This window comes from Muntiacus reevesi, chromosome 2 (genome assembly GCF_963930625.1).
Source record: "Muntiacus reevesi chromosome 2, mMunRee1.1, whole genome shotgun sequence".
Taxonomy (NCBI): Eukaryota; Metazoa; Chordata; class Mammalia; order Artiodactyla; family Cervidae; genus Muntiacus; species Muntiacus reevesi.
Genome location: NC_089250.1, coordinates 87928323 through 87953391, shown reverse-complemented (window position 1 = coordinate 87953391; position 25069 = coordinate 87928323). Strand labels below are relative to the sequence as shown.

The 25069-nt window shown below is 42.4% G+C and overlaps 1 protein-coding gene across 1 annotated transcript in view; it reads right to left on the bottom strand.

Moving 5' to 3' along the window:
- Positions 1–25069, bottom strand: part of PCNX2 (pecanex 2) — a 300484-nt gene that overhangs the window by 119473 nt on the left and 155942 nt on the right. The window contains exons 20-21 of the mRNA XM_065919838.1: positions 18634–18775; positions 14218–14395 (exon numbers count right to left, since the gene is read on the bottom strand). Of these exons, the coding sequence (XP_065775910.1) occupies positions 14218–14395; positions 18634–18775 (320 nt within the window). The remainder of the gene's footprint in view (positions 1–14217; positions 14396–18633; positions 18776–25069) is intronic.

Sequence of the window (25069 nt, the reverse complement as noted above, 5' to 3'; positions counted from 1 at the left end):
GATTTACACAAACAAATAATGAATCAGAAATAAAACAGGTGACAATAACTATTTTTTCTTATTTTTAGTTGCCCTAAAAGAGAAATTTTGCTCTAAAGCAAAAATAGTTAACAATACACTATGTGTTTTTAGCATATGCTAAATAAAATATATGACAATAATACCAAGGATACCAGGGAAGAAACTGTTGAAATTTCTTACACTATACAAGTAATGTGTGTATACTCAGTTGCTCAGTCATGTCTGACTGTGACCCCATGGACTGTAGCCCACCAGGCTCCTCTGTCCATGGAACTCTCCAGGCAAGAATACTGGAGTGGGTTGCCATTTCCTTCTCCAGGGAATCTTCCCCATCCAGGGATCAAATCCATATCTCTTGGTCTCCTGCATTGGCAGATAGCTTCTTTACCACTAGCACCATCTGGCCCAAGTAACAATATAATATTATTTGAAGGTAGATCCTGGTGAATGTAAGTTTTCTATTATTAATGTAATGTGTGTTATATGTGTTAGTCACTCAGTCATGGCTGACTCTTTGCAACCCCATGGACTGTAGCCTGCCAGGCTCCTTTGTCCATGGAATCTTCCAAGTAAGAACTGGAGTGGGTTGCCGTTCCCTCCTCAGGGTAGCTTCCTGACCCAGGGATTGAACCTGGGTCTCCTGTATTGCAGGCAGATTCTTCACCTTCTGAGCCATCAGGGAATCCCCATTAATGTAATAGTGGTGACTTAAAAAATGAGACACAAATAATATTCCAATAGAAGAAACAAAATGGATTTTAAAAATAGTTCAAAGTTTTTCCTGCTACTCTTTCTTTCACTACTTTAATTAATTGCTCCCTTTGAAGATCTGCATAATATTTGGCTTATAACTTCCTATCACATGGAAAGTGATGCTGTACGCATCCTGGTGATAAGACTAAGCTTTGGAGTTAGACCTAGCTTCTCATCCAAGCTCTGCCTCTCACTAGGTGTGTGATCTTGGACAAGGTTTACTCCTCTGAGCCTCAGTTTTCTCATGCAAAGTAAACATGGCAGGGACTTCCCTAGTGGCCCAGTGGTTAAGAATCCATCTTGTAATGCAGCAGATGCGGATTCAGTCCCTGGCCAGGAAGCCAAGACCCCACATCCCTTGGAGCAACTAAGCCCATGAGACACAACTTCTGAGCCTCTGCCACAACTAGGAAGTCCAGGGGCCACATGAGAGGAAAGAGCCTTCGAGACACAACGAAGAACTCGCAGGCTGCACCTAAGACCCATCGCAGCCAGATAAATACATAATTTAAAATAATAAATAAATAAGCGCTACGAAAATAAGTAAATATGGTAATGGTACCTATCTCAGAAAATGATTGTGAAGAGCAGATGAAATAATCCACATTAGGTTTTCAGTTCAGGAGCAAACATATAATAAGTGCTCAATAAATAAAGGTTATTTTATTTATTTCCCTTACGACATTGCTTCAAAAGTACTTTTTATGTTTTTCTTTCCCACATTTTCCACTGGAGTGTATGCTCACCATCAGTGATACTGTATTGGTTATACTTGCCCAGTTATCTTCTAACAGGTAAGTAAGTAGTCAATGTAAGAACAGAAAGTGTTTTTCAGAAACAATGAGCAAAGAAAAGCCTCAGGTGGGTATTGGGTCAATAGAATTTTTCTTGTTAGACTCTCATGTACATGCCAGACCTATGCAATTACCACTAATTTTCCTGATTAAAAGTGATGTTTCCCCTCGTCTTCTCCATAAATATTTTACGATAGTTATCTTCTTACTGTCATTGACCGCCTTTCTGCAACTGTGGCAGAAGTAACATGGTTTGGTCGACTCAAAGAACTTTCAAAATTGGTAGCAAAATGAAAGAAGTAATGAAAAAGTGTGTGACCTCAAAGATTTTGTCTTAAACATGAATGTGTGGTAAAGGACGCTGTTTGGAATCTTTAGGTTTATGTGTGTGCAAATTCTGCAGAACCAGAAACCTACACCCAATAATGGAGAACAAGTGCCAACAGTTAGCCTTTTGTAAGGAAGGTGTTGCCCTGACTTAAACCAATCGAGCTCTGTCTTCGGGAAGCACTTTAAGGAGGACTTCCTCATTGTTGAGTAAGAAGGTTTTCAACATTCTTTCAGTGAAGAGAGCCTAGATTTGTCACCTTGGTTGAATTCCCTGAAGCCTCTCATGCAGCTTCTGTATGCCTCAAACACACACCACATTCCTGTTCTCTAAATATTCATCAGCTACAGCCCTTTGATTCTACAGAGAAAGCTATAGAAATTTTTTTTTTTAATGAGAGCTCATAAATACTTCTTTGACATATTAGCAGGGACACACATGACTATGTTGATGTTTGAACAACATGACTAAATCCATGTATTTATTACAGTATACTCTGGCATGAGAAAAAAGGAAAAATGAAGGAAAAAGATATAACTCTTGCACACCAGCCCTGAAGTCCTAAATGAGAAGGAAAAACAGACCCTTACTTTGAAGGCAGAGGTGTAGACAATCTGTTAGCTTTCATTCCAGCCCTCTGTCCCTTTCCAGGAGATGAATTACAGGAACTTGTATGGTTTGAGTTAAAGGAAACCCATTCCCCTGGCATGTGGGTGTTGTCCTGGGGAGTGGAAGACAAGAAAGTTGATGTGTTGGGCTATAAATCTTGACTAAAAGGGTGTTTGGGGCTATTCAGGCGCTTCCCAGCAGTGATATGACACAGTTAAAAGTGGCATCACAGTGGGGCCACATGCCGTGAGCTGGCCAACTGAATGATGTGAGGGTGTCACCAGTGGGGCAGACACACAGCGTGAAACAGACTGTGATCGACCCTCCCGACTTTGTGAGAAGGCTCAGCTGCCCAGGGAGCACACAGCGACACTCACAGCAGAACGGCCGGCTCTGCCGGTCATGCGCTGACTCCCCCACTGTGAACAGGACAGCAGGCAGCAGCGAGGCAGCGAAACAGGGCTTATTGGAAGCCAAGAAAATCAAAACACACACCACAGAAAGCCCAAGGAGGGAGTGCTGAGTAACCCGCGTGCCCAGTCTAAAATCACCCCTCCTCCATGTGCTGCCCTCCCCTCCTCCGTGACTCATCATCTCTCTGGAATAATAAAACATCACCCAGCCACCACGTTCAAGCTAGGATTTCATATCTCACAAACCAGTTTTTCAATCTTTGTGCTCTCAACTGAATGCAATTAATATGTATTGAATTACATAATCCTAACCTTGACCCTCACCCCTACCCCTAACCCTGACCCTAACCAGGGCCCTGCATTTTGCTTGATGTTGCAGAAGGCAGGAAAAATAAGCACGCCCATGGTCCCACCATTTGAGGAGTTTCCAGTCTTCTTGGGAACACGGACACATAAGACTGTGTTCTTTGTTTCTGGACAGAGTGCAGACCCTATGAACTTCTTTCTTGCACCATCCTGGGTGGCCATGACCCGCAAACATTGGTCCCTGAGAGCCTGGAAGCTGCGCTAGGTTCCTGTAAGTTTTGTGAACCTTCTGCAAACCAGTTTTTACTCCTGGGCTTGGCCATTCTGGGGATAGGATCAAGTTCATGTCTGGTTCTGTGAGAGAGTGGCTTTGGGTAAGTTTCTGACCCATCCATGCAGAAGAGCTCCATGCAACACTCCACAGATATTTTTTGTCTTCCCACTGTGTGCCTGACCCTGTCCCAGAAACTAGAACATATCAGTAAACAGACAAAGATCTCTGTCCATCTGGTAGAAGAGATGATAAAATGAAAAGCAAGAGAAAGACAGAGTATGTTAGAAGGTGACAAATGGTACAGCAAAAAGTAACACATTGCAGTGTGAATAGATGGGGAGGCTGGGTGTAGTAGGGACAAGTTGCAATATGAAAATTGGGTGGTCTTGGTAGATCTGACTAAGAAGGTCAAATCTGAGCAAAGCCTTGAAAGAGTTGATGGTGTGAGTCTTATCTAGCAGAGAGAAAGCTGTGAGACAACCTTATTGAAAATTTCAGAATTATAAAACAATCAATAAACTTGATAAATCCATTCTTCAACACAGTAAGCGAAAATGACCTACAAATCAACTGAAAATGGAAAATGGAGCATCTGTCAACATTATTGAACCAAAACAATAAGGCAGAGATGTTACAGCCCCCACCATATTTCAGGATATCAAGAACTAGTCCACATGATGACCCTCTGGAGGAAGTGGTGCAGATGTCAACAAAAGCTCAGATGAGAGACTTCCCTGGCAGTCTAATGGTTAAGACTATGTGGTCCCAATACTGGGGGCACTGGTTTGATCCCCTATCATGGAACTACGATCCTGCACGTCACACAGCATGGCCAAAATAAACAAATACATAAATAAAGATAGGCTATTTAAAAAAGAAAAAAGAAACTCAGAGGAGGCAGACAGAAGCCACACTAAGGTAATGGAACTAAAGAAAATAATTTCTGCTGTCTATAGCATCCCAACTGGAGATGCTTAAAGAATTCAATTCTTGTATTAAGTGTCAAGACCTGCATTTTAAACACAGAGATGGTGACATTAAGTAAACATGATACTCTGGCCCTTCATATCACACACATATGTCATGTTTATTGCTGACAAGTGGACTAAACCTTTTAAACACAACTAGAATGTCATGTCTACAGCCATTCACTTTTTCTAAGCTAATGAAGTATTAACAGCCTGAAAGTGGTTGTGACTGTGGAATTTTCTCTTAAATACCACTCCACGGAATAGCATACTACAAGGCTCCCCCAAATAGCTACACTTATATATACCGACCTGCGGTCAGTGAGTATACTTTGTCATTTACAAACAGGCATGGAGGGCCCACTATACCAAAAGCACTTTTCGGTTCTGGCCTTTGACTTCTGTGAAGCCTCTATGTTGCTGACCACTCCTTCCTTCTTGAAAGCATTTCTTTTCTTGTTTCTCATTTCTCTGTACTTTACCTTGTTTCATGAGTCACTTCTGTTCCTCCTCCACCTAAGTCTTAAATGCTGACGATCCAAGTTGGAAGCAAAGATGTCTTTTGGAAGGATTCTATGTGGAGACCCTTTCCTGTACATCTTGTTGACCCAGCAACTCCTATCACAGAAATCTGTCTTCTGGAAACACTCATGTGCACCAGTATTTGAGTTACGAAATTGAATGTACTGGCATCTGATATTTCTTGTCTGTTCTCCCTTTCTTCCGTCTCTGACTCCAGTCTCTAAAGTTTGGTTAGAACTTGAACAGCAGACAAGAGCCAAGCCTCAGTGACTTGAGGGTTTGCATCTCTCTGGCCACTGTACCTAGTTCATGAATGAACACAGGACACAAAATGAGTCAATGAGACGTCCCAAGACCTAGGCTAAAACCCTAGGAGAGATGCCTTCTCTTCTTTCTGGGATTATTAGCTGGACGAATTCTATAAACAAAGAACCAATCTAAGAATGATGCCAGAAGAGGAAACATAAAAACAGAATTTTGATACTGTCATTTAAGCCTCTGGATCACACCATCAGTTATGCATGCGAGTGTGCTAAGTCACTTCAGTTGCGTCCAACTCATTGCAACCCTATGGACTGTAGCCCTCTAGGCTCCTCTGCCCATGGGATTCTCCAGGCAAGAATACTGGAGTGTGATGCCATGCCTTCCTCCAGGGGATCTTCCCAACTCATGGATGGAACCCTTGTCTCTCCTGTCTCCAGAATTGGCAGGCAGGTTCTTTACCACTAGCACCATCTGGGAAGCTCTAGTTATGTGAACCAATAAATCCCCTTTTTTCATTTTGCCAGTTACATCTGATTTTCTGAAGTTTGTGAACACAGAAATCCTAACTACCACAGGGAAAAAAAGTGGAAACAAACTAAATGTCTTCAGTGAGGGAATGTCTAGTCAAACTATGGCGTGTGCTATGGAATACTCTGCAGCATAGAAAGAAGAGGCAATGTTATACATACTGTCATGGAAGTTCTCTAAGATATATTTTTAAGCAAAAAAAAGTAAGTGAAATGTGTAAAGAATGATCTTATTAATATTTTAGATTTTGTGTGTGTGTGTGTGGGTGGGTGTGTGCGGTGTGTTGGAGCAGGGCATGGGACTGATTCCAGTATTCTTACCTGGAGAATTCCATGGACAGAGGAGCCTGGTGGGCTACAATACATAGGGTCGCAAAGAGTTGGACATGACTGAATGACTCATGGTGTGTGTGTGTGTGTGTGTGTGTGTGTGTGTGTGTGTGTGTGTGTGTCTGCACTTCCCCCATATGTCTTATCATTCTGGCCCTAATTAATGAGATCACCTAATCACTGGAATAGCAAATGTGAACACTCCCAGACATGGCTCTTCTTCCCACAGTCCACTTTCCTCAACATCCCCATGGTCACTAAATGTTATCAGCTCCACCTTCTAAACACCTCCTGGATTTGTCCCTTCTCCTTGTCCTCATTTCTGCCTCTGCTGCCCAAGCCCTCATTATGAGTGGCCTGGCTTATTACTATACACATCTACCCAATCACCAAGACTCCACGCTTCCTTATCTTTTATTCTCCCCCACAAAGAGATGTTTCTAATGCAGTTCTGAGCCTGTAATTCCTCCGCCTGACAATCTTCAGCAGATACATTAATAGGAAAAATGTCCAAACTCAGGGGCAAGGCATGCTCGGTCCTCTCTGATTTGCCTCATGACAGCACCTCCAGTTTGACCTTCTCACCATTCCCCTCCCCACATCCCACACGTAGCAAACATCTGGCAGCTTCCAGAGCATGCCAAGCCCTCTCTCACTTCAGTGCCTTTGCAGAGGCAGCTTCCTCTGCTTTAGCTCACTTTTCCCCACCTTCCATTCCTGCCTCACTCCCTCTTTCTTCAAAGATCAAGGGAAGCATCCCTGTTTCCGATTTTCCTAGAGGGATGGGGTACCATTCTTACGTATACTCTTGAAATGCTCTGCCCCGGCCACCTCCCTTGTCCTACTTTACTGTAACGATCCCTTTACTCATGTGACTTCTTTCCAGAGTCCCCAAACAGGGGGGTCACAAAGTACAGGCTCAGAACAGAATCCTGCTCTATCATTTTATAGCTGTGAGACTTCGGGGCAATTAACTTGATTTCTGTGCCTCTGTTTCTTCATCTGTACAATGAACTGTACCCAGCCACAAAATTGTTGTGAAGATTAAGCAGGTCCATCTACACAGAGTGCTGGAAATAGTGCCTGGCTTATGGAAAGCACCCAATAAGGACTGCTTTCATTCATATTATTAACCATCTTTGTGTCTAGTCCAATGACTGGCATGTAAGAGATGCTCAATAAATGAACAATTACTTTTTAAAACAAAGTATTTTGAAAAAAATACTTCTGTAGAAGCACTCATTCCCCAAGATGTGGTTCCATTTTAAGGTGAGACTTTATACCAGGATACATAAAATAAAGGAAAATTCCATTTAGAAACCAATTTCAAATAACCTGAATGATAACTGCAGTCTTCCAGAACACAGCCACTCATCACAGCTTTGGGGCCATCATTCACACAGCTTTATGTAAAAACCACCTCACCAATCAATTTTAACATCATGACCGGTAAAAGTACTATCCCCCACTCTAACACTCTAGAATTTCATTTGTAACACAATTTGGAAATGTTGGCAGAATGATTCTCTGGCAGGACTATTTTTTCAAGCCTTACTTCTCCAACTAAAAATTACTAAAAATTTTAAGACAAGATGGTTTCCAAGAACTTTTTCAGTACCAGTGGGAGAGCATGAAACCTTTGTCAACTTTGTTCCTGTCAAAACAAAATTGTCCTTACTTGGATCATGCTTCACTGTCCCCCAAAGATCCATGCATATCCAAGATGCTACAAATTCATTACATCAGAAGAATGACTGCTGGTGAGACAGGCTGAGACCTGGGACCCTCTGCGGCAACACTTGGACCTGGACGAATGCCTCCTCGAGCAACAGAATACAAAGAAACTACAAGGGACTGACAGTAACTGTGTGTGTGCATCTGCTGAAGCTCCAATACTTTGGCTCCTTGATGTAAAGAGGCAACTTACTGGAAAAGACCTTGATGCTGGGAAAGATTCAAGGCAGGAGGAGAAGGCAGCGAGAGACAATGAGATGGTTGAACGGCATCACCACTTCCATGGAAATGAGTTCGCGCAAATTCTGGGAGATAGTAAACGACTGGGAAGTCTGGCGTGCTGCAGTTCGTGGGGTCACAAAGAGTCAGACACAACTGAGCAAATGAACAACAACGTGCTGTGCACACCTGGAGCGAATTGTAGGTAACGAGATACACGGAGACCAAAGAGCCCGACGGCCACTGCGGAGGAGCCAGATTCGAAAGCAGGGTACCATGCATGCCCCCCGCACACAGCCACGCCAAAGGTGAGCAAACCCCTTGAGCCTCTCCTCCAGCCCAACTCCTGGACACTCCCCTACCTCACTCTAAATAAGGAACTAACTTCCCTCTCCCCACCTCGGAGAGTGAGCAAGAGAAACTGTTATTTGGTCTGCTATCCCCTGCTGCAGCAGGGGCCCCAATAAAGCTTTGCCTGACCTCTGATCAATTCCTATTGATTAAGGAGGCCAAGAACCCTGGTCAGTAACAATGGGACAGAAGAGAGAGAGAGGAAAGGGATTGAGAGGCTAAGGGAGAGAGGATAGAGGGGCCTAACTCCTTGAAGGGGTTAAATTGAAAGAGGTGTGTGGTTGGAGCATCAGACCTCACAGGATGGAATATGTGGGGACCTTTTTTTCCCTCCACTGCTCATCTCCCCCATCCAAGAGCCCCATCCACAAGGAATGTTTCATCCTCTGTGCATGCATGTGTATGCTCAGTTGCTTGGTCATATCTGACTCTCTGCAACCTCATGGACTGTAGCCCGCCAGGTTCCTCTGTCCATGGGATTCTCCAGGCAAGAATGCTGGAGAGGGTTGCCATTTCCTCCTCCAAGGGATCTACCCAACCCAGGGTCAAATCTGAGTCTTCTGCATCTCCTGCATTGGCGGGCGCATTCTTTACCACTGTGCCACCTGGGAAGATGACTGAGTCAATGCAACTGAATCCTTCCTGCTGAGCTCTGGCCCAGAACTCATGACGTCCCACTTTTCAGCAAATCTGGCAGACAGAGGAGACTAGTCAACATTCATCTTGCAGACCTCGGGGGGATTTGGGAACTGGAAGAGGGAGAGAGTAACACGCAGGCAGGCTCTCTGGAAGCCATCTATTTCACCCTCTGGACCCCAGAGCTTTGATCTCGCTCCACAGATCATCTCTCTGTAATCATATCACATCTTTCTTTCCACCCATAAAGCCTGAAAGATTAGGGACAACTGACTTATGATAATAATAACAAGTACAATATTCACGCAGCTCCTTTCTTCCAAGGAAACTGGGGGCCCTTCCAAGGTCTCCACATTCATCTTGCAGCCCTTCTGCCAGGCTAACAGCAGTTTTGCTATTTAGCAAAACAGAAGCCGGGCTCGGGAAAGAGCTTAGAGATTTTGCGATGGTAAATGAGAGAACGATGGTAAATAAGTCGGACATTGATGAGTCTACTGAACAAATAAAATTTCATATTGTGCAATGAATCCCCCTAAAGAGCAGTATTCCCTGCAAAAGCAATATTGGAGGTTTCTAGAAAGACTCTAAGAAATATGTTAAATAGACACAATTTTTTTTACAGACATCTTAAAATGTGGAGAAAGAACAGAAAGTAGCAGTTGAGGTTGGCAGGCAGGATCTTTACAGGAAACATTAACTGTGACCTTCCTCATCGCCACTGTTTTCTACTGGCCTGTCTTTCCAAGAAGACCTTAAAGACCTTTCTTTAACTATGTTTTTTACCAGGGAATCAGATCTCGTGTCTTATTCCAGAAAATTTGCTGCTCTGTCAAGATTGAGTGAGCAGGCATCAGATGGAGCCAGGGATGTTTCAGGACTAACGTGCTGATTCTTCCAGCTTTTGTCTCACTTGCTTTTTTTTCTTTTAGACTCTGCTATTATGGCTGGCCTAAAAGCAGACTACTCAAATTATACTTGCTAAGGCTCTCTCAATTAGAGGAGACGGGAATGCTGTCACTATGCTTCTCTCTGAAATTGTTAGTGCTTTCACTGGTGCTTCAGAAAGATGACAGCAAGTGGAAACCAAATGCCTGCAGCACTGGGTTTATTTTTTACAACTTTTGATTATATATTAGGGTATAGCAAATTAACAATGTTGTGACAGTTTCAGATGGACAGCAAAGGGACTCAGTCATATATATATATATATCTCCATTCTGTCCCCAACTCCCCTCACATCCAGGCTGCCACATAACATTGAGCAGAGCTCCTTGTGCTATACAGTAGGTGCTTATTCGTTATCCATTTTAAACATAGCAGTGTGAACATGTTAATTCCTTAGGAAGCATCAATATGAACAAAGCTAGTGGGGCTGATGGAATTCCAGTGGAGCTATTTCAAATCCTGAAAGATGATGCTGTGAAAGTGCTGCACTCAATATGCCAGAAAATTTGGAAAACTCAGCAGTGGCCACAGGACTGGACAAGGTCAGTTTTCATTCCAATCCCAAAGAAATGCAATGCCAAAGAATGCGCAAACTACCACACAATTGCACTCATCTCTTATGCTAGCAAAGTAATGCTTAAAATTCTCCAAGCCAGGCTTCAACAGTACATGAACCACGAAATTCCAGATGTTCAAGCTGGATTTAGAAAAGGCAGAGAAACCAGAGATCAAATTGCCTTCATCTGCTGGATCATCAAAACAGCAAGAGAGTTCCAGAAAAACATCTACTTCTGCTTTATTGACTATACCAAAGACTTTGACTGTGTGGATCACCACAAACTGTAGAAAATTCTTAAAGAGAAAGGAATACTAGACCACCTGACCTGTCTCCTGAGAAATCTGTATGGAGGTCAAAAAGCAACAGTTAGAACTGGGCATGGAATAACAAACTGGTCCCCAGTCGGGAAAGGAGTACATCAAGGCTGTATATTGTTACCCTGCTTATTTAACTTATATGCAGACTACATCATGTGAAATGTTGGGCTGATGAAGCACAAGCTGGAATCAAGACTGCCAGGAGAAATATCAATAACCTCAGATATGCAGATGACACCACCCTTATGGCAGGAAGGGAAGAAGAACTAAAGAGCCTCTTGATGAAAGTGAAAGAGGAGAGTGAAAAAGTTGGCTTAAAACTCAACATTCAGAAAACTAAGATCACCACATCTGGTCCCATCATTTCATGGCAAATAGATGGGGAAACAATGGAAACAGTGACAGACTTTATTTTCTTGGGTTCCCAAACCACTGCAGATGGTGACTGCAACCTTGAAATTAAAAGACACTTGCTCCTTGGAAGAAAAGTTATGACCAAACTAGACAGCATATTAAAAAGCAGAAACATTACTTTGCCAACAAAGGTCTGTCTAGTCAAAGCTATGGTTTTTCCAGTAGTAATGTACTGATGTGAGAGTTGGACTATGAAGAAAGCTGAGCACCAAAGAATTGATGCTTTTGAACTGTGGTGTTGGAGAAGACTCTTGAAAATCTCTTGGACTGCAAGGAGATTCAACCAGTCAATCCTAAAGGAAATCAGTCCTGAATATTCATTGAAAGGACTGATGCCAAAACTGAAACTCCAATACTTTGGCCACCTGATGGGCAGAGCCGACTCATTAAAAAAAACCCTGATGCTGGGGAAGATTAAAGGCAGGAGGAGAAGGGGACAATAGAGGATGAGATGGTTGGATGGCATCACTGACTCAATGGACATGAGTTTGAGTAAGCTCCAGGAGTTGGTGATGGACAGGGAAGCCTGGCGTGTTGCAGTTCATGGGGTTGCAAAGAGTCAGATACAACTGAACGACTGAACTTAACTGAACATGTCAATCCCAAACTGCCTATCTCTTTTCCCCTTCTTTTCCCGCTGGCAATCACAAGTTCGCTAAGTCTGTGAGTCTGTTTCTGCTCTGTAAGTAAAGACTATTAATTTATTAACAGTTTCAGACTATGTACCATCAGGCTCCACCCTCCTCATTATCCTACGCACAGGATGGCACTAAGTGCCCCCGTGGGCAGGAAGAAGAGCAACAGGTCTGCGTAAATGTTTCCTCTCCAGCCAGCAAGCCCTCTCGATCTGGACATCTGCCCCTACCGGACATTTTAGCAGTAGCCATTTCTCAACTGACCAGCAGGCTGATCAGTGGGGAGGCTGCCGTCCCCCCAGCAAATGAAAATCCCTGTTCCTATTAATAGCAGATGTGGAATCACTTAAGAAGACTGTTACCGGAGGAGCTCACCCTTCTCTGCTAAGCTCTTGTTCACTAGGCACCTGGCACTAATACCGGAGGCTACTGAAACAAACGGTTCAGTACAGAAGAGCAGCCACACTCCTTCATGTCCTAAGCAGGGTGTGACTTTTCTTTTTCTACTTATGATGGCTTTAAAAGCCCTACCTCATATTTAGACAGCACATGTTACTTAAACCTTTCTCTTCTTGGAGAAGGAAATGGCAACCCACTCCGGTATTCTTGCCTGGAAAAGTTCACGGACAGAGGAGCCTGTCCATCACCAACTCCTGGAGCTTACTCAAACTCATGTCCATTGAGTCAGTGATGCCATCCAACCATCTCATCCTCTATTGTCCCCTTCTCCTCCTGCCTTTAATCTTCCCCAGCATCGGGGTTTTTTTAATGAGTCAGCTCTGCCCATCAGGTGGCCAAAGTATTGGAGTTTCAGTTTTGGCATCAGTCCTTTCAATGAATATTCAGGACTGATTTCCTTTAGGATTGACTGGTTGAATCTCCTTGCAGTCCACCGGGTTACACGCCTGAGCACGAGTATGCATGAAGAGGGTGGAGGGAGATGGGCTGGTAGCAATAAACTGGTAGAACTCAAACAAACAAAACCTTCTCTTCTACTTAACATTAATTAATCCTCTCACCTGGTGAGACTGGCATCATTATTTATAATTTTCCAAGAAACTAGGGTTCAGGAAAGAATATAAATATTACCAAGTCAAGATATAAATAATGCCAGAGTGAGGAATTCAAATTATTCCAACCCATTTTGCATCTGATAATAAGCTCTTACTGCTATGAGTAGTAAAATTATTTACAACTTCATCAATGCTTTCAAGATCAAAGGAGACAATTTTACATTTATTATGTGAGATCATGGACATTTAGACATAATGAAGAAAAACAGATTATGGAAGCCTGTGACTTGAATCATCAGAAAAATGTAATAAATTTATCAAGACTAAACAGACCCCAGACAAATGGAAAACAAACCTTTGTGGGTTAAAGACCAAAGCTGAAACTTGGGAATAAAATGTGGAAACTAGAGTGGGCTGCCAAAGTGATATAATTGGAATATTTGAATTTTTGTCACTTAGAACAAGAGGAAGCCAGGTGAAGGAAAGGACAGGTAATAAATAGAGAAATCAATAGAACTAATTAAATAGAGGTTAAAAATGAAATTCAGGAAAAGAACCTTCAAATTTAAAAATGATTACCCAAAAGGGGGAATAGGACATCATCAGGGCAGAAAACCATGCCTGATATATTAAATGGAGCATGTGAGGAAAGAGTTTTCCAAATTATTTTCCTAACTTCTGTTTACACCCCAGCTTTGTTACAGGGCTCAGAGCACATACACTCAGACCAGTATTCCAAGAAGCTTACTTTCCTTTGTTAAATGTTAGGTACTACTCCCATATATTTGCCTGAACTGTGATTAGGGTTTCCCACTGCCCATGGGTGAACTTACACCAGATGAAATCTTGACCTGAGACAAGCTAAGGGAAAGAAAGTATTCCAAGAGTCCCAGCTCCCTGGTTCCACGTCTCAAACTTTACCTCCAGAGGCAAAATGCTAAGTTTTTTTTAAAAAGGAAAATTAGTCTGGTTGCTAATTTTTAATTCCAAGCACTTTGAGATCTATGAAGTTCCACAATGCGATTGTTAACACAGACAAAGATCATAAAATTTCAAGCAACACAAATGGCTAATTTATGCTAATTAGTGATTTTTGGTAAATAACATGGCATACGTCCATTCCATTGGTAATGCTCCTCAAATGGCAGCAGGAGTGTGACATGCATATGTAATTTAATTTAATTTAATGCTATAATTTTTTTAAAGAAAATGTTTTGACCTCTTAAAGCATTTGGTGAGAAATGCACCTTTTCTATTTTGAAATGAAGAAAAGAGCTTAACTTGCCTTGCTGAATAAAATGGACACCATGAAGAAATCCAGTAAGAAACTCTCTGAAATATCTTTGTAGTCGAAATGGAAAAAGATCACTGTGAAGCCCAAGTGAGTAAACTGGTGGACTGGGTTACAGAAAGAGGTCCGCAGCAGCTTCATGCCTGCAATGACCATCAGAAAAATGTCCCAGCTGTTGAGAAGGAAAGAAAGGAGATGATCAGTGGTGGTCCACACGCTGCTGGGTGAGTTACAACAGCTCACGTGTCTTGGGTGCTTACTGTGAGTTACGCACATTACAAAAACCCAAGACGGTGGGTTATTATCTTCATTTTACAGAGGAGTAAACTGAGTCTCAGAGTTTCAGTCATTCATCTCACAGGGTGACAGCAGGATTGAAACTGGATCCCAAGGGACTCGCCAACACAGACAGACTCTGCCACTAGAGGCAGCTTCCCCACTGTGCTCAGAACTTTGCAACCAAGGGCACAGAGCTTCCTGGGAGCTTATCTGAAGGAGCTACTGCATTGTCAAGTTCCACGGGAAGCTTGGTGGCAAGTGAGAAAGCAGAGCAGGTTGTCCTTGTTAGCATCAGCTCAGTGCAAGCCTTTTAAAAAATTACAAAATCTCACTGAATCAATGCCATAACAGTGCGAAGTGTTAATCAGTCTTGTCCAACTCTTTGCGACGCCATGGACTATAGCCTGCCAGGCTCCTCTGTCCATGGAACTCTCCAGGCAAGAATACCAGAGTGGGTTGCCATTCTTTTCTCCAGGGGATCTTCCTGATCCAGGGATCGAACCCAGGCCTCCTGCATTGTAGGCAGATTCTTTAACATCTGAGTAACAGTAGCTAATATTAAATTCTGAAATGAGGAAAAATCCCACTGTCTCAATAAGACTGTTTTTACTTTACATATTCATTGCCAATGTTTTCCACCATATTTGTTGTCTTTGTAAACATAAGCTTTCTGATCTTTTTTTTTCCCCACTAAAAATTATATCAACAACATGACACAGACTCCCACGCCCTAGACCTTCTGAGTTACGAAACAGGACAGAGGCAGACCTGCAGAGAAATAGCAGGACTCTGCTGTGAGGACCAAACTCCTCAGTTCTCCTGTCTAACTATTCTGGGGGCAGGTGCTATGTGCACAATTCTAGCGGACAGCAAGGTCAACAATCTACCCACCTTGAGAGGGGAAGGTAACTGGTCAGTGCTCAGAACAGCCAGAAAGAGCACACCACTACCTCCTTGAGGGGTCTGTCCTGTTGAAAGAAAGTCTTGCACATTCTAACCAGATTTCCCACTAGTTTGAACATCCTATTTGGGAACTCAAAAGAAAAAGAAGTGGAAATACGTTCCAGAGAACAGTTGCACTTAAAAGAGAGGTTTCCTTTTTAAAAAAATTTTATGAACATATAGTTGATTGACAACGTGGTGATAATTTCTGCTGTACAGGAAACTGACTCACTTATACCCTTATCAGCATTAATAATACCTCAGGATCTGGGCATTAAAAGCATGTCTCCTAAGTCTTGGCATCTATCAAGTACAAAATTGCCATTTTTGTCATCAAAAAGATCTAATGGTAGTATTTTCATTGGCCTTTGACCTCAGTCTAATAATTTATATGCTTTCAGACCTAGTGTTGTAATCGATTCTACTCTGTCTCTGAGTGAGGTCTGGCCAAAGCACTGTGTGGACTTAGATTCGGCTTCTGAGAAAAACTAGCCCTGATTACATGCAGATTTGGGGAGAGTGGGAAGGTGTTTAGTAACCTCTATTCCTTCAGCGAGGCTGAGCACTGCTCTATAAGCCCTTTCTTCTCCAGAGAAACTAATGGCCATGATGAACATACAGTATGAAAACAGGACTGGAGGCCCATCTGCCTTTGATGACAGCCCAGGATATGAGAATCCCTATGACACAGCCAAAGTTCTTGGGGAGAAGGGACCCAAAGATAAGGTGTCCCAAGGCTAGGGATATTCTGGTTTTCAAAGGAGATGAGTGGGTTTTCTCAGTTATTCAGGCAAAAATCTAGATGAGGGTTAACTCTAAACTTTGTTTTCCATGACTATGACTAAAGTGGACAGCACCCATTTTATATTTATTAATGATGACTGGCGAAGACTAAGAGAGAGCTTAAGGAGTGATGCTTATGGCTTTTCTAACACTGCAATAGCAATGGTTACAGCCAATGGTTCACAGATGGTTGTAGGCTTAGCTGAAGACTTTATAAAGGCTTCAGTAGCAGTCAGTGAACAATGGCCTGGGACAGAGGCAAAGCATCCCTTTAAACCACACTGGCAGATGCCTAACAAGACCCCATGAGGCACCCACTCATTATTTACCAGCCCCCACTCAATCGTCCATCCATCCGTCCATCCTCCTACCATTTCCTGTTATTACAAGTTGAATAAGAAACAGTGCCTGCCATTGAGGAGTTCACAATCTAGTACCGTGGTTCTCAATGAGGGTCAGGTGTGGGCTGGGCTTACCCAGGTCTCTAGGTCTCTAGGAGATACTGACACATGGCCTCCTGCTGTCCTGTTTGAGAACAGCTGGTCTAGCGGGATGCTTGAGATCTTTAGAGAGATTTTTTGAGTCTTCAGATGGATGCCTCAAGAATATAAAGGAGTCATCACTTTGGGCTCTGAGAAAAAGAATTCTGTGGGTATCGTCTGGGAGTTAAGAGTATTTGCAGGTACATAGGTAAGGTGCCACTTCTTTAGTGTCTTGAAAAAAATGACAGGAGATAAGAGATTAATACTACTTCAAACTGGACTATCAATGAATTGTTTATTCGGCTCTTCATAATTCCTAACCTTTATATCCATCCTCCATCAACAGCCAGAGCTGCTTGGCCTCAACTGGCAAGCTTAACCCTCAAGGTCCTAGTCCTGATGTTGGGAAGTGAGAACTTTCAGTGCTTTTGCTGATTATCGCAGGGCAGCACTGGTACTTGGGTGGCTGTTTTGGTTCTGACTGTGAATCCTTGTTTGGGAAACTGAGGATCTACCTTGTCCCAGAATATCCTCATGGGGTCAGCCAAAATGGCACCACACTGGAAACACCTGCCACTAGAAAAGCACTGGATGTTCTAGACGTAGGGTTCTCTCATGCATGGGGCCCCACCCAAACTGTAAGGTCTGCAAGTCACATCATCTGCCTTCTCTGTCTAGTAAGACTAAATCTTCATCACTGGATCTGAAGTCTAGGAGATTAATTACCAAACGGTATGGACTTCTTGGGCTTCCCAGGTGGCGCTAGTGGTAAAGAACCCACTTGCCAAGGCAGGAGACATAAGAGACATGGGTTTGATCCCTGAGTCAGGAAGATCCCCTGGAGGAGGGTATGACAACCCACTCCAGTATTCTTGCCTGGAGAATCCCATGGACAGTGGAGCCATTAGATTGCAGCAGGCTGCAATCTATAGGACTGCAAAGTCGGACATGACTGAAGTGACTTAGCACACACATATGGACTTCTTGCCCTGGCCTGATTGAACCAGGTCTGGACTAGAAGGAAAGCAGAGTCTGATAAAGACAGGAAGGTTATAGGGTCATTTCATTTAGCGTCTGCTTTGAGTGACCATGAATCTACTCAAGGTCCAACCAAGAAATCACATGACTTTTATCTGAGTTTGCTTTATCTTTGACAAATACTGATTAATTTGTTCTCATCACACCCCTAAAGGAAGAGTAGGCCTGCTTGGCATTACACATATGGGTTGATATGGTCATGTCATGACTCAGAAGCAAATCTGAGAAGGAATCTCTTTTACATCCTCCTCCTCTATTAACTCATTGGCAGAACTGTCAACCTTTTGTAGGAAAAACACAACCACAAATTATCACGTAGACTTTCATTTGCAAATTCAGAGTTCATTTTAAAATACAACATTTTGCAAAAACATGAGCATTTTGATGACATGAAGTCTCTTTGTGGTCCATTTTTTCTTTTAATTACAAGGCTTCTCTTGATAAATGCAGAGAGAACAGTGACAGTGATTAATTTCCCCCTCCCTCAAGCACAAAATGATAGAGACTTTGATAAATGAAATGACATGAGGCAATTCATAGAGTTGTAAGCATGATCGTCAGAACTCCAGGAACCCCAGGATCACACTGTGCTGCCATCATCTCATTAAGGCTTCTGACTAAGGTTCCACAGGATGACTTTCAAATCTATTGACAGTTTATTTCCAAGATCACTTCAAGCAGACCTAACTCTGTTTGCACCCCAGTCTTTCAACAATAACCATCTAGCCACAGCAAGTTTGAGTAAAAGGCCACCATAGCTTACTGATACTTGGCCCATCATTAGTAGACAGAAGTTGGCTTTTGCTGCAGCCTGTTCAGAGAAAATGCACTAGATTTTGAAAATGTGTTGATGCAAATCAGGGTGTGAATAAACTTCTCCACTTACTGGGTACCAAGTCGCCGGTAATTGCTTATTGAAAACGCATCCATTGTGAGGGCATTCAAAATGATTGCTGGGTACAAGATGTATTTTTCAAAACACTGAAGCCAAACATAGAGTCTTTCAAACCACATTAAATGGGCAACATCTGAAAGAAACACAAAACCACTGAGAACAGCCACTGATCAAATTATTTTTCTTAAGTACATGTGATAATAAGTGATACTCCCCTTCCTTTCATTCAAAAGCTACAGAACTCTAGATACATGATAGACCAATTTTCTTTCTAAGCAGGTGCTTTTTGCTTTGTTTCTACGTTGTTCATAAATAATAATATACAGTATAGGCCAGTTTCGTAATTTTTCAAGTCAATTAATTTTTTCATATTAATTATTACTGGAACCAATGAAATCAGTTGTCACATCACATCGAAGCATCACAGAGTGAGTGAGGTGAGAAAGTGAAGGATGGAGACTTGGGGAACAATCTCATGGACCTGTCTCCTCTTAAGCTTGGCATTGCTTCTGAGTCTGGGGCTTATTTCTGGGCTCTCTCTTTTTTCATCTATAAATCCACAATCAAATCCCTGGTCATCTATATATGTACCAGAAAGCTGATCCCCAATCTCCTGTCACCATGAACATATTACATTTCTGTGAGTCTTCACAATGAAGGAAGTATCATGGAGGTAAGGTTCATTTTCACAAGGGCTAAAGTTTTAAGTTATACCAATCTGGGTTTGCATTCAGACTCTACCAACCACTAGTGTGTAGTCATGGACAGTTGCCTTCATCTTTCTTAGCCTCAGTTTTGTATGTTCTGTTCATCCTTCCTACTACTCACAGTGAAGAAATCAGCTCTCCTGCCCATGACGGGGTAAATGCAGTAGCTCTTACCCATCTCTTTCCACCTCTGTCTCTGGGGAGAAATGGATGGTCCAACTGGTCAGAGCACACACGTCCTTAGGTCATAGTATTGGGGATAGGAAAACACCGCACCCCTGCCCTCCTCGGCTTTCCTTCTCCATGGGGAGTGCACAGCAGGTTTAGATCCTCAGGTGGGCCCATCTCACCACCCCCAACTCCCTGCAGATCTCTGTCTGCTAGTAACTGAGAGGCTGAGGCAGACCCCAGCCCACCATTAGAGCTGGGCAAATGGGCCAGACACGGCAGGACTCAAAGCCTAAATCTGCCGAGAGGGAAGGGGACCCCATCAAACCTCTGGAATCATAGCCTCCTTCAACAATTTATAAGTTAAAAAACTTACACCCCAATAGCTTATAATGAAAAACCAACAGAGCCTTGTAGGCTTTACACTGTTTGAATGACACAAGGATCAATTCATGAAAAAGAAACAGCTGACACGCACTGTACAGAGTGACACAGCAGGGACATAAATGCACCGTTCCTGCCAGGTTTCCTATCCAGGATTAGAGACAAATTAGCATTCCCAACCGGCTTCACTGGGACTTCATGTGATGGGCACAGAAAGCAACACACACACACACACACACACACACACACACACACACACATTCTACTTCCTGCTTTATGTGGTTTAAATTCTATATAAGAATATATACGTTTATAACTCAAAAACACAGAGGCTATCCTCACATGATTGAGATTATGAGAAGAGGTTTGGCATTCAGAAATCTTGCTTGAAAATAATTTATTTGAATGAGATGGGCATCATGCGAATGGACACAGTAAACACTTTATCACATGGGAACCAGCAAGAATAAACACCCCAGTGATCAGCTTAACAAACAGAAGAGAGATACAGTGAGAAATTATCAAATTAGAGACAAATTTTACTTAATAATGAAACAGGGAGGAAGTGTTAAAGGAAAAATAGTTCAAGAATAAGGATATTGGGAAAGAATTCAACTTTGAGTATTCTTAATGGTCAATGTGCAATGTTTTCTGGTCAGGGTTTAGAAATGGGTTAATTAATAAGGAATGAAGTTTATGATATATAATTGGCCTCCCTAGTCACTAAGACAGTAAAACATCTGCCTGCAATGCAGGAGACCTGGGTTTGATCCCTGGGTGGGGAAGAGCTCCTGGAGAAGGAAATGGCTGCCCACTCCAGTATTCTTGCCTAGAGAATCCCATGGACAGAGGAGCCTGGTGGGCTACATACAGTCCATGGGGTCGCAAAGAGTCAGACACAACTCAGTGACTAACACACACACACACAGGTATATTATATATTTTACATGTAGATAGAAAGGTAAATATCCAAGATCCCTCCCCAACTCTTTCCAAGTAAATGACTTTTATCCCTACTTCCTAGAGAAAACTGAAGCTATTAGGCAAAAATTTCCCCACATCCCAACCCCTCAACTAAAAATTAATCTGTATTCACACCCACCTCTTGCTCCTCCTAAGGGTGACCCCATGGATGCCATGGACCCCATTATTTCTGACACCTCGGTTCCCTCTTTACTAACCAATGGCTCTTTCTTAATGGCAAGTGGCAATATTCTGGTCTTGGCCAAGTTGAAAACTTGCCTTCACCAGCATCTCCTTCTAGTGCTCATCACTCTGTCCTTTTTGGCCCAGTCAAGATTTTTGGAAAGGTTGGCAATGTCTGACAATCCCAGTTCCTTGTCTCCTGTTTCCTAGTGAAACTTTCGCACTAGGGGTTTGCAGCTACCTCTGCCCCGAACTGCCAATGGCAAGGCCACTTGTGAGCTCCCAAAAGATGGATAACTGATGCTTCTCAGTTACTGGAATTAAAATTTTCTGAGACATAAAATATCATTGATTTTTCCTTCTTTCTACAACCCTCACCTTAGTTTCCCTGCCTTGCCAATTCCTGTTGTTGCTGTTTAGTCACTAAGTCATGTCCGACTCTTTGGCAACTCCACAGACTAAGGTCTTCCAGGCTCCTCTGTCCATGGGATTTTCCAGGAAACAATACTGGAGCTGGTTGCCATTTCCTTCTCTAGGGTCTCTTCCCCATCCAGGGATCGAATCCACAGCTCCTGCATTGGCAGGCGGATTCTTTACACGGAGTCACCTGGGAAGCCCAACTCCTGCCGGTGCTCAAACCTTTCTACTGTTCCCACTTTCTTTGCAGGTGCCTCTTCTTCTCCCCTGGGTCAATTGCCTTCCTTGGACTTCTTTGTCATTTTTCTCATTTTCTTGGGCTGATCACCTCAACAACCCTAATGTTAATTATTACTTCCATGCTGATGACACTCAGATCTGTAACTCAGTCTTTCATCTCTCTTCTGGTGTTTCCTAGATCTAGACACTCAACTGAGTAGCTTCCTCTGATGTCCTGAAAAAATTCTTCAAATACAACATGAACTCAGTCAACCTCCACACCCCCGCTCCTCCTCATGAACTCTTTATCTTATTTAATGAGACGTGCATTTGCTTAGTCATGCAGGCAGTCTACTGTGGGGTCACCCTGACTTGCTTGTTCTCAATCATGATTGCATGTTGGAATCACTTGAGGACAAGGCTGAAAAATACTGTCCTAGAATGGCGATTCTCAAACTTGGATATGCAAATAAACTACTTGTTAAAAGGCAGAATCTGACCCAATAGGTCCAGAGTGGAGCCAGACACCCTGCATTTCTAACTTCCAGGGGATGCCGACGCTGCTGGTCTCCGCACCCACACAGTACGGAAACAGGTACCATTAGCATCAGCATCCCCAGGAAGCTTGTTAGAAATGCAGATTCTCAGATGCAGTCCTGGGCCGGCTGAGTCAGAAACCTATGGGCTGGGCCCAGCAATCCGTGTTTCACAAACCCTACAAGTGATTCTGATATGTGTTCGGGTTTGAAAATCACTGTTCTAGTTCTTTCTCTATACAGGACTAGACTATGTTGAGTCTATGTGCTTCTTACCTATCTCCTCTCTTCTAGTTTCACTGTTCAGATATGCTGTCTCTTAGCCTTAAAAAAATTGTAACTGTCTTTTATCAAAATGAACTCTCTCTTTCCTCACCCCGTCATTTGTGTGCACTGGATGCCATTATTCCTTACCTATATAAGGACCTTTCTCTATGCAGGCCCATTCTCCTACTTATTCTCTCTGTATTTAATCATGCTCATCAAAATATAAATGCACTGTAATATCTTTAGTCCTAAAAAAAGATACCCTCCCTTGACAATTTTCCTTCCAGATGCTGGATATTTTCCAGATACTGCTCCATTTCTTTGCACCCCTTTGTAATAATTTCCAAAAAAAAAAAAAAAAATTGACTACACTCACTTTCTCCATAACTTAACTCCTTTTGTCTTCTGAGTTCACTCCAGTTCACTCCAGAGTCTCATTCCAAGCAATTCATGAAATTGCCGTTCTAAGGACCTCACATTGCTATTCAATGGTCAGCCTCAGTCCTCATCTTACTCAACCTCCCAGCAGTATCTGATCCAGTTTATTACCCCATACTTCTAGTAATTCCCTACATGATCTTATCCAGTTTCATGGCCTTAAACATTTACTGTCAATATGTTGTTGACTACTAAAAATATATCTCCATGCATGGACCTCTTTTCTGGGCTTCAAACCAGTATATCCAACTGTCTTTTAAACATATTTGGAATTTCTAATAAGCATCTCAGCAAAGGTCTTCATTTCATGCTCTCACCTAAACCTACTCTTCCCATGTCCACCATTCATTCATTCCACAAGTGAGACAGACAACTCTACGCCAGATATTTTCTTACGGCATAATGAGAATCCAAAACATTACAAAATGTCTGCCCTGATGGATCTTACATACTAGTATGGACAATCAACAAAACATAATGAATATGTAAACTGCACAGTATATAATAAAGGATGGGTAATGAATGAAAGAATAGAGTGAAGAGGATCAAGAGTTCTGGGTGGTTCACATGGACAACAATGTAAAATAGAGTGGCATGAGAGACAAAATTAAGAAGATGACACTTGAGAAGCAAGATGCCATTTGGACAATAGTTCATTAAATGGTACTCCCCCATCACCTAGTTTCTCAGGCCAAAATCCTTTCCTTAGTCTCTTCTAGGTTGGATCTTACACCTCCAAACTATAAGCAAATCTTACTGGCTCTATCTTCAAAATCTATCCCAAATTTAACCATATTTCTCCTCTTGTGCTACCATCACACCAAGTCATCATCATTTCTCACCTAGATTGATGATACTTCCTTAAAACTGGACCCCTTGCTTGTTTTAATGTCCCCAGACCCACAATTTATAATCCAACCAGCAGCCAGAGGAATTTTTAAGACATTGTTAATACCCTATTCATCTGTTTCCCATGGCTTTTCATGCTAATTATGATAAAAATCCTGTGTCAAATTTTATTTAGTTGATCCCCAAAGATTCACACTCCCCTTTTTCATGGAACTGATGCTGGTTAAGTGGCTGCCCAACTGGGGATCCCATTTCCTGGTTATTCCTTGCATATGGGAAGATCATGTGACTCATTCTTGCCAAAAAAATGAGAGCAGAAGTGTGTCATTTCCTAGTCAACTGGCTAGGTACCGGCTGCATGATTCTCCATGCATCTTCTTCCTTCTATCTGCCGGCACAAGAATGTTAACATTCTAGAGTAACCCCGAAACCATAAGGTGAGGCTTCCAAATACTGAAGAAATCTTATACCCCAAGTGACCATGACCCTCCACTATGCTAGGGACAATGACTAGAAAAAACCTTTGGATCACATCCCATTGGACTTTGCATGAACAAAACATATGCTTTTATTTTGCTAACCCATCAAGATTTGGAGGTATCTGCCATGATATTTAGCCTCCTCCTATCTCTTGACTAACAGAAAATCCAATGTCCTTACCATGTTTTAGAAGACCCTTGTAATTTGGCACTTTGTTACCTTTTTAATCTTATTTCCAACCAGCTTCTCCATTATGCATTCTCATCCTCGGTGATCCTCCTTAATATTACATACACCAAGTTTGCTCTCTTTCAGAAGTTTGCATCTGCTGTCCATTCTGCCTAGGACTTTCCTCTTCAGATATTTTTATAACTCACTCACTCATCCTTTTGGAGTCTGCTCAAGTAGTACATCCTTAGTAGGTCCCTTTCTTACTACCATATCCAAAACAGCCTTCTTGTGTCACAATTTCTTTAGTCTAATGAACTTTTCTTTATAAAATGTCTCGATTTGATACTTTGTGTCTTTATTTGTGTGTTATTTGTTTTCTGCTTTCTCCACAACAGGGTAAGCTCCACAAGGCAAGGACTTTGTCTTGTTCACTACCATATTCCCCCTGTTGACACTGTAATCCTTCAATGAATATGTGTTGAGTAAATGAATGGATGATCTCCTGGGCTCCAGTTTCTTTACACACCATCTGTTTTTCTGTCCTGTTGTCATCAAAGAACTCTTGAAAATGTACATTTAGCCACTGTATATTTCATAGTCTTCATTATTTTCCACTGTGTCTATTCATACACCCCAAGTACCCTA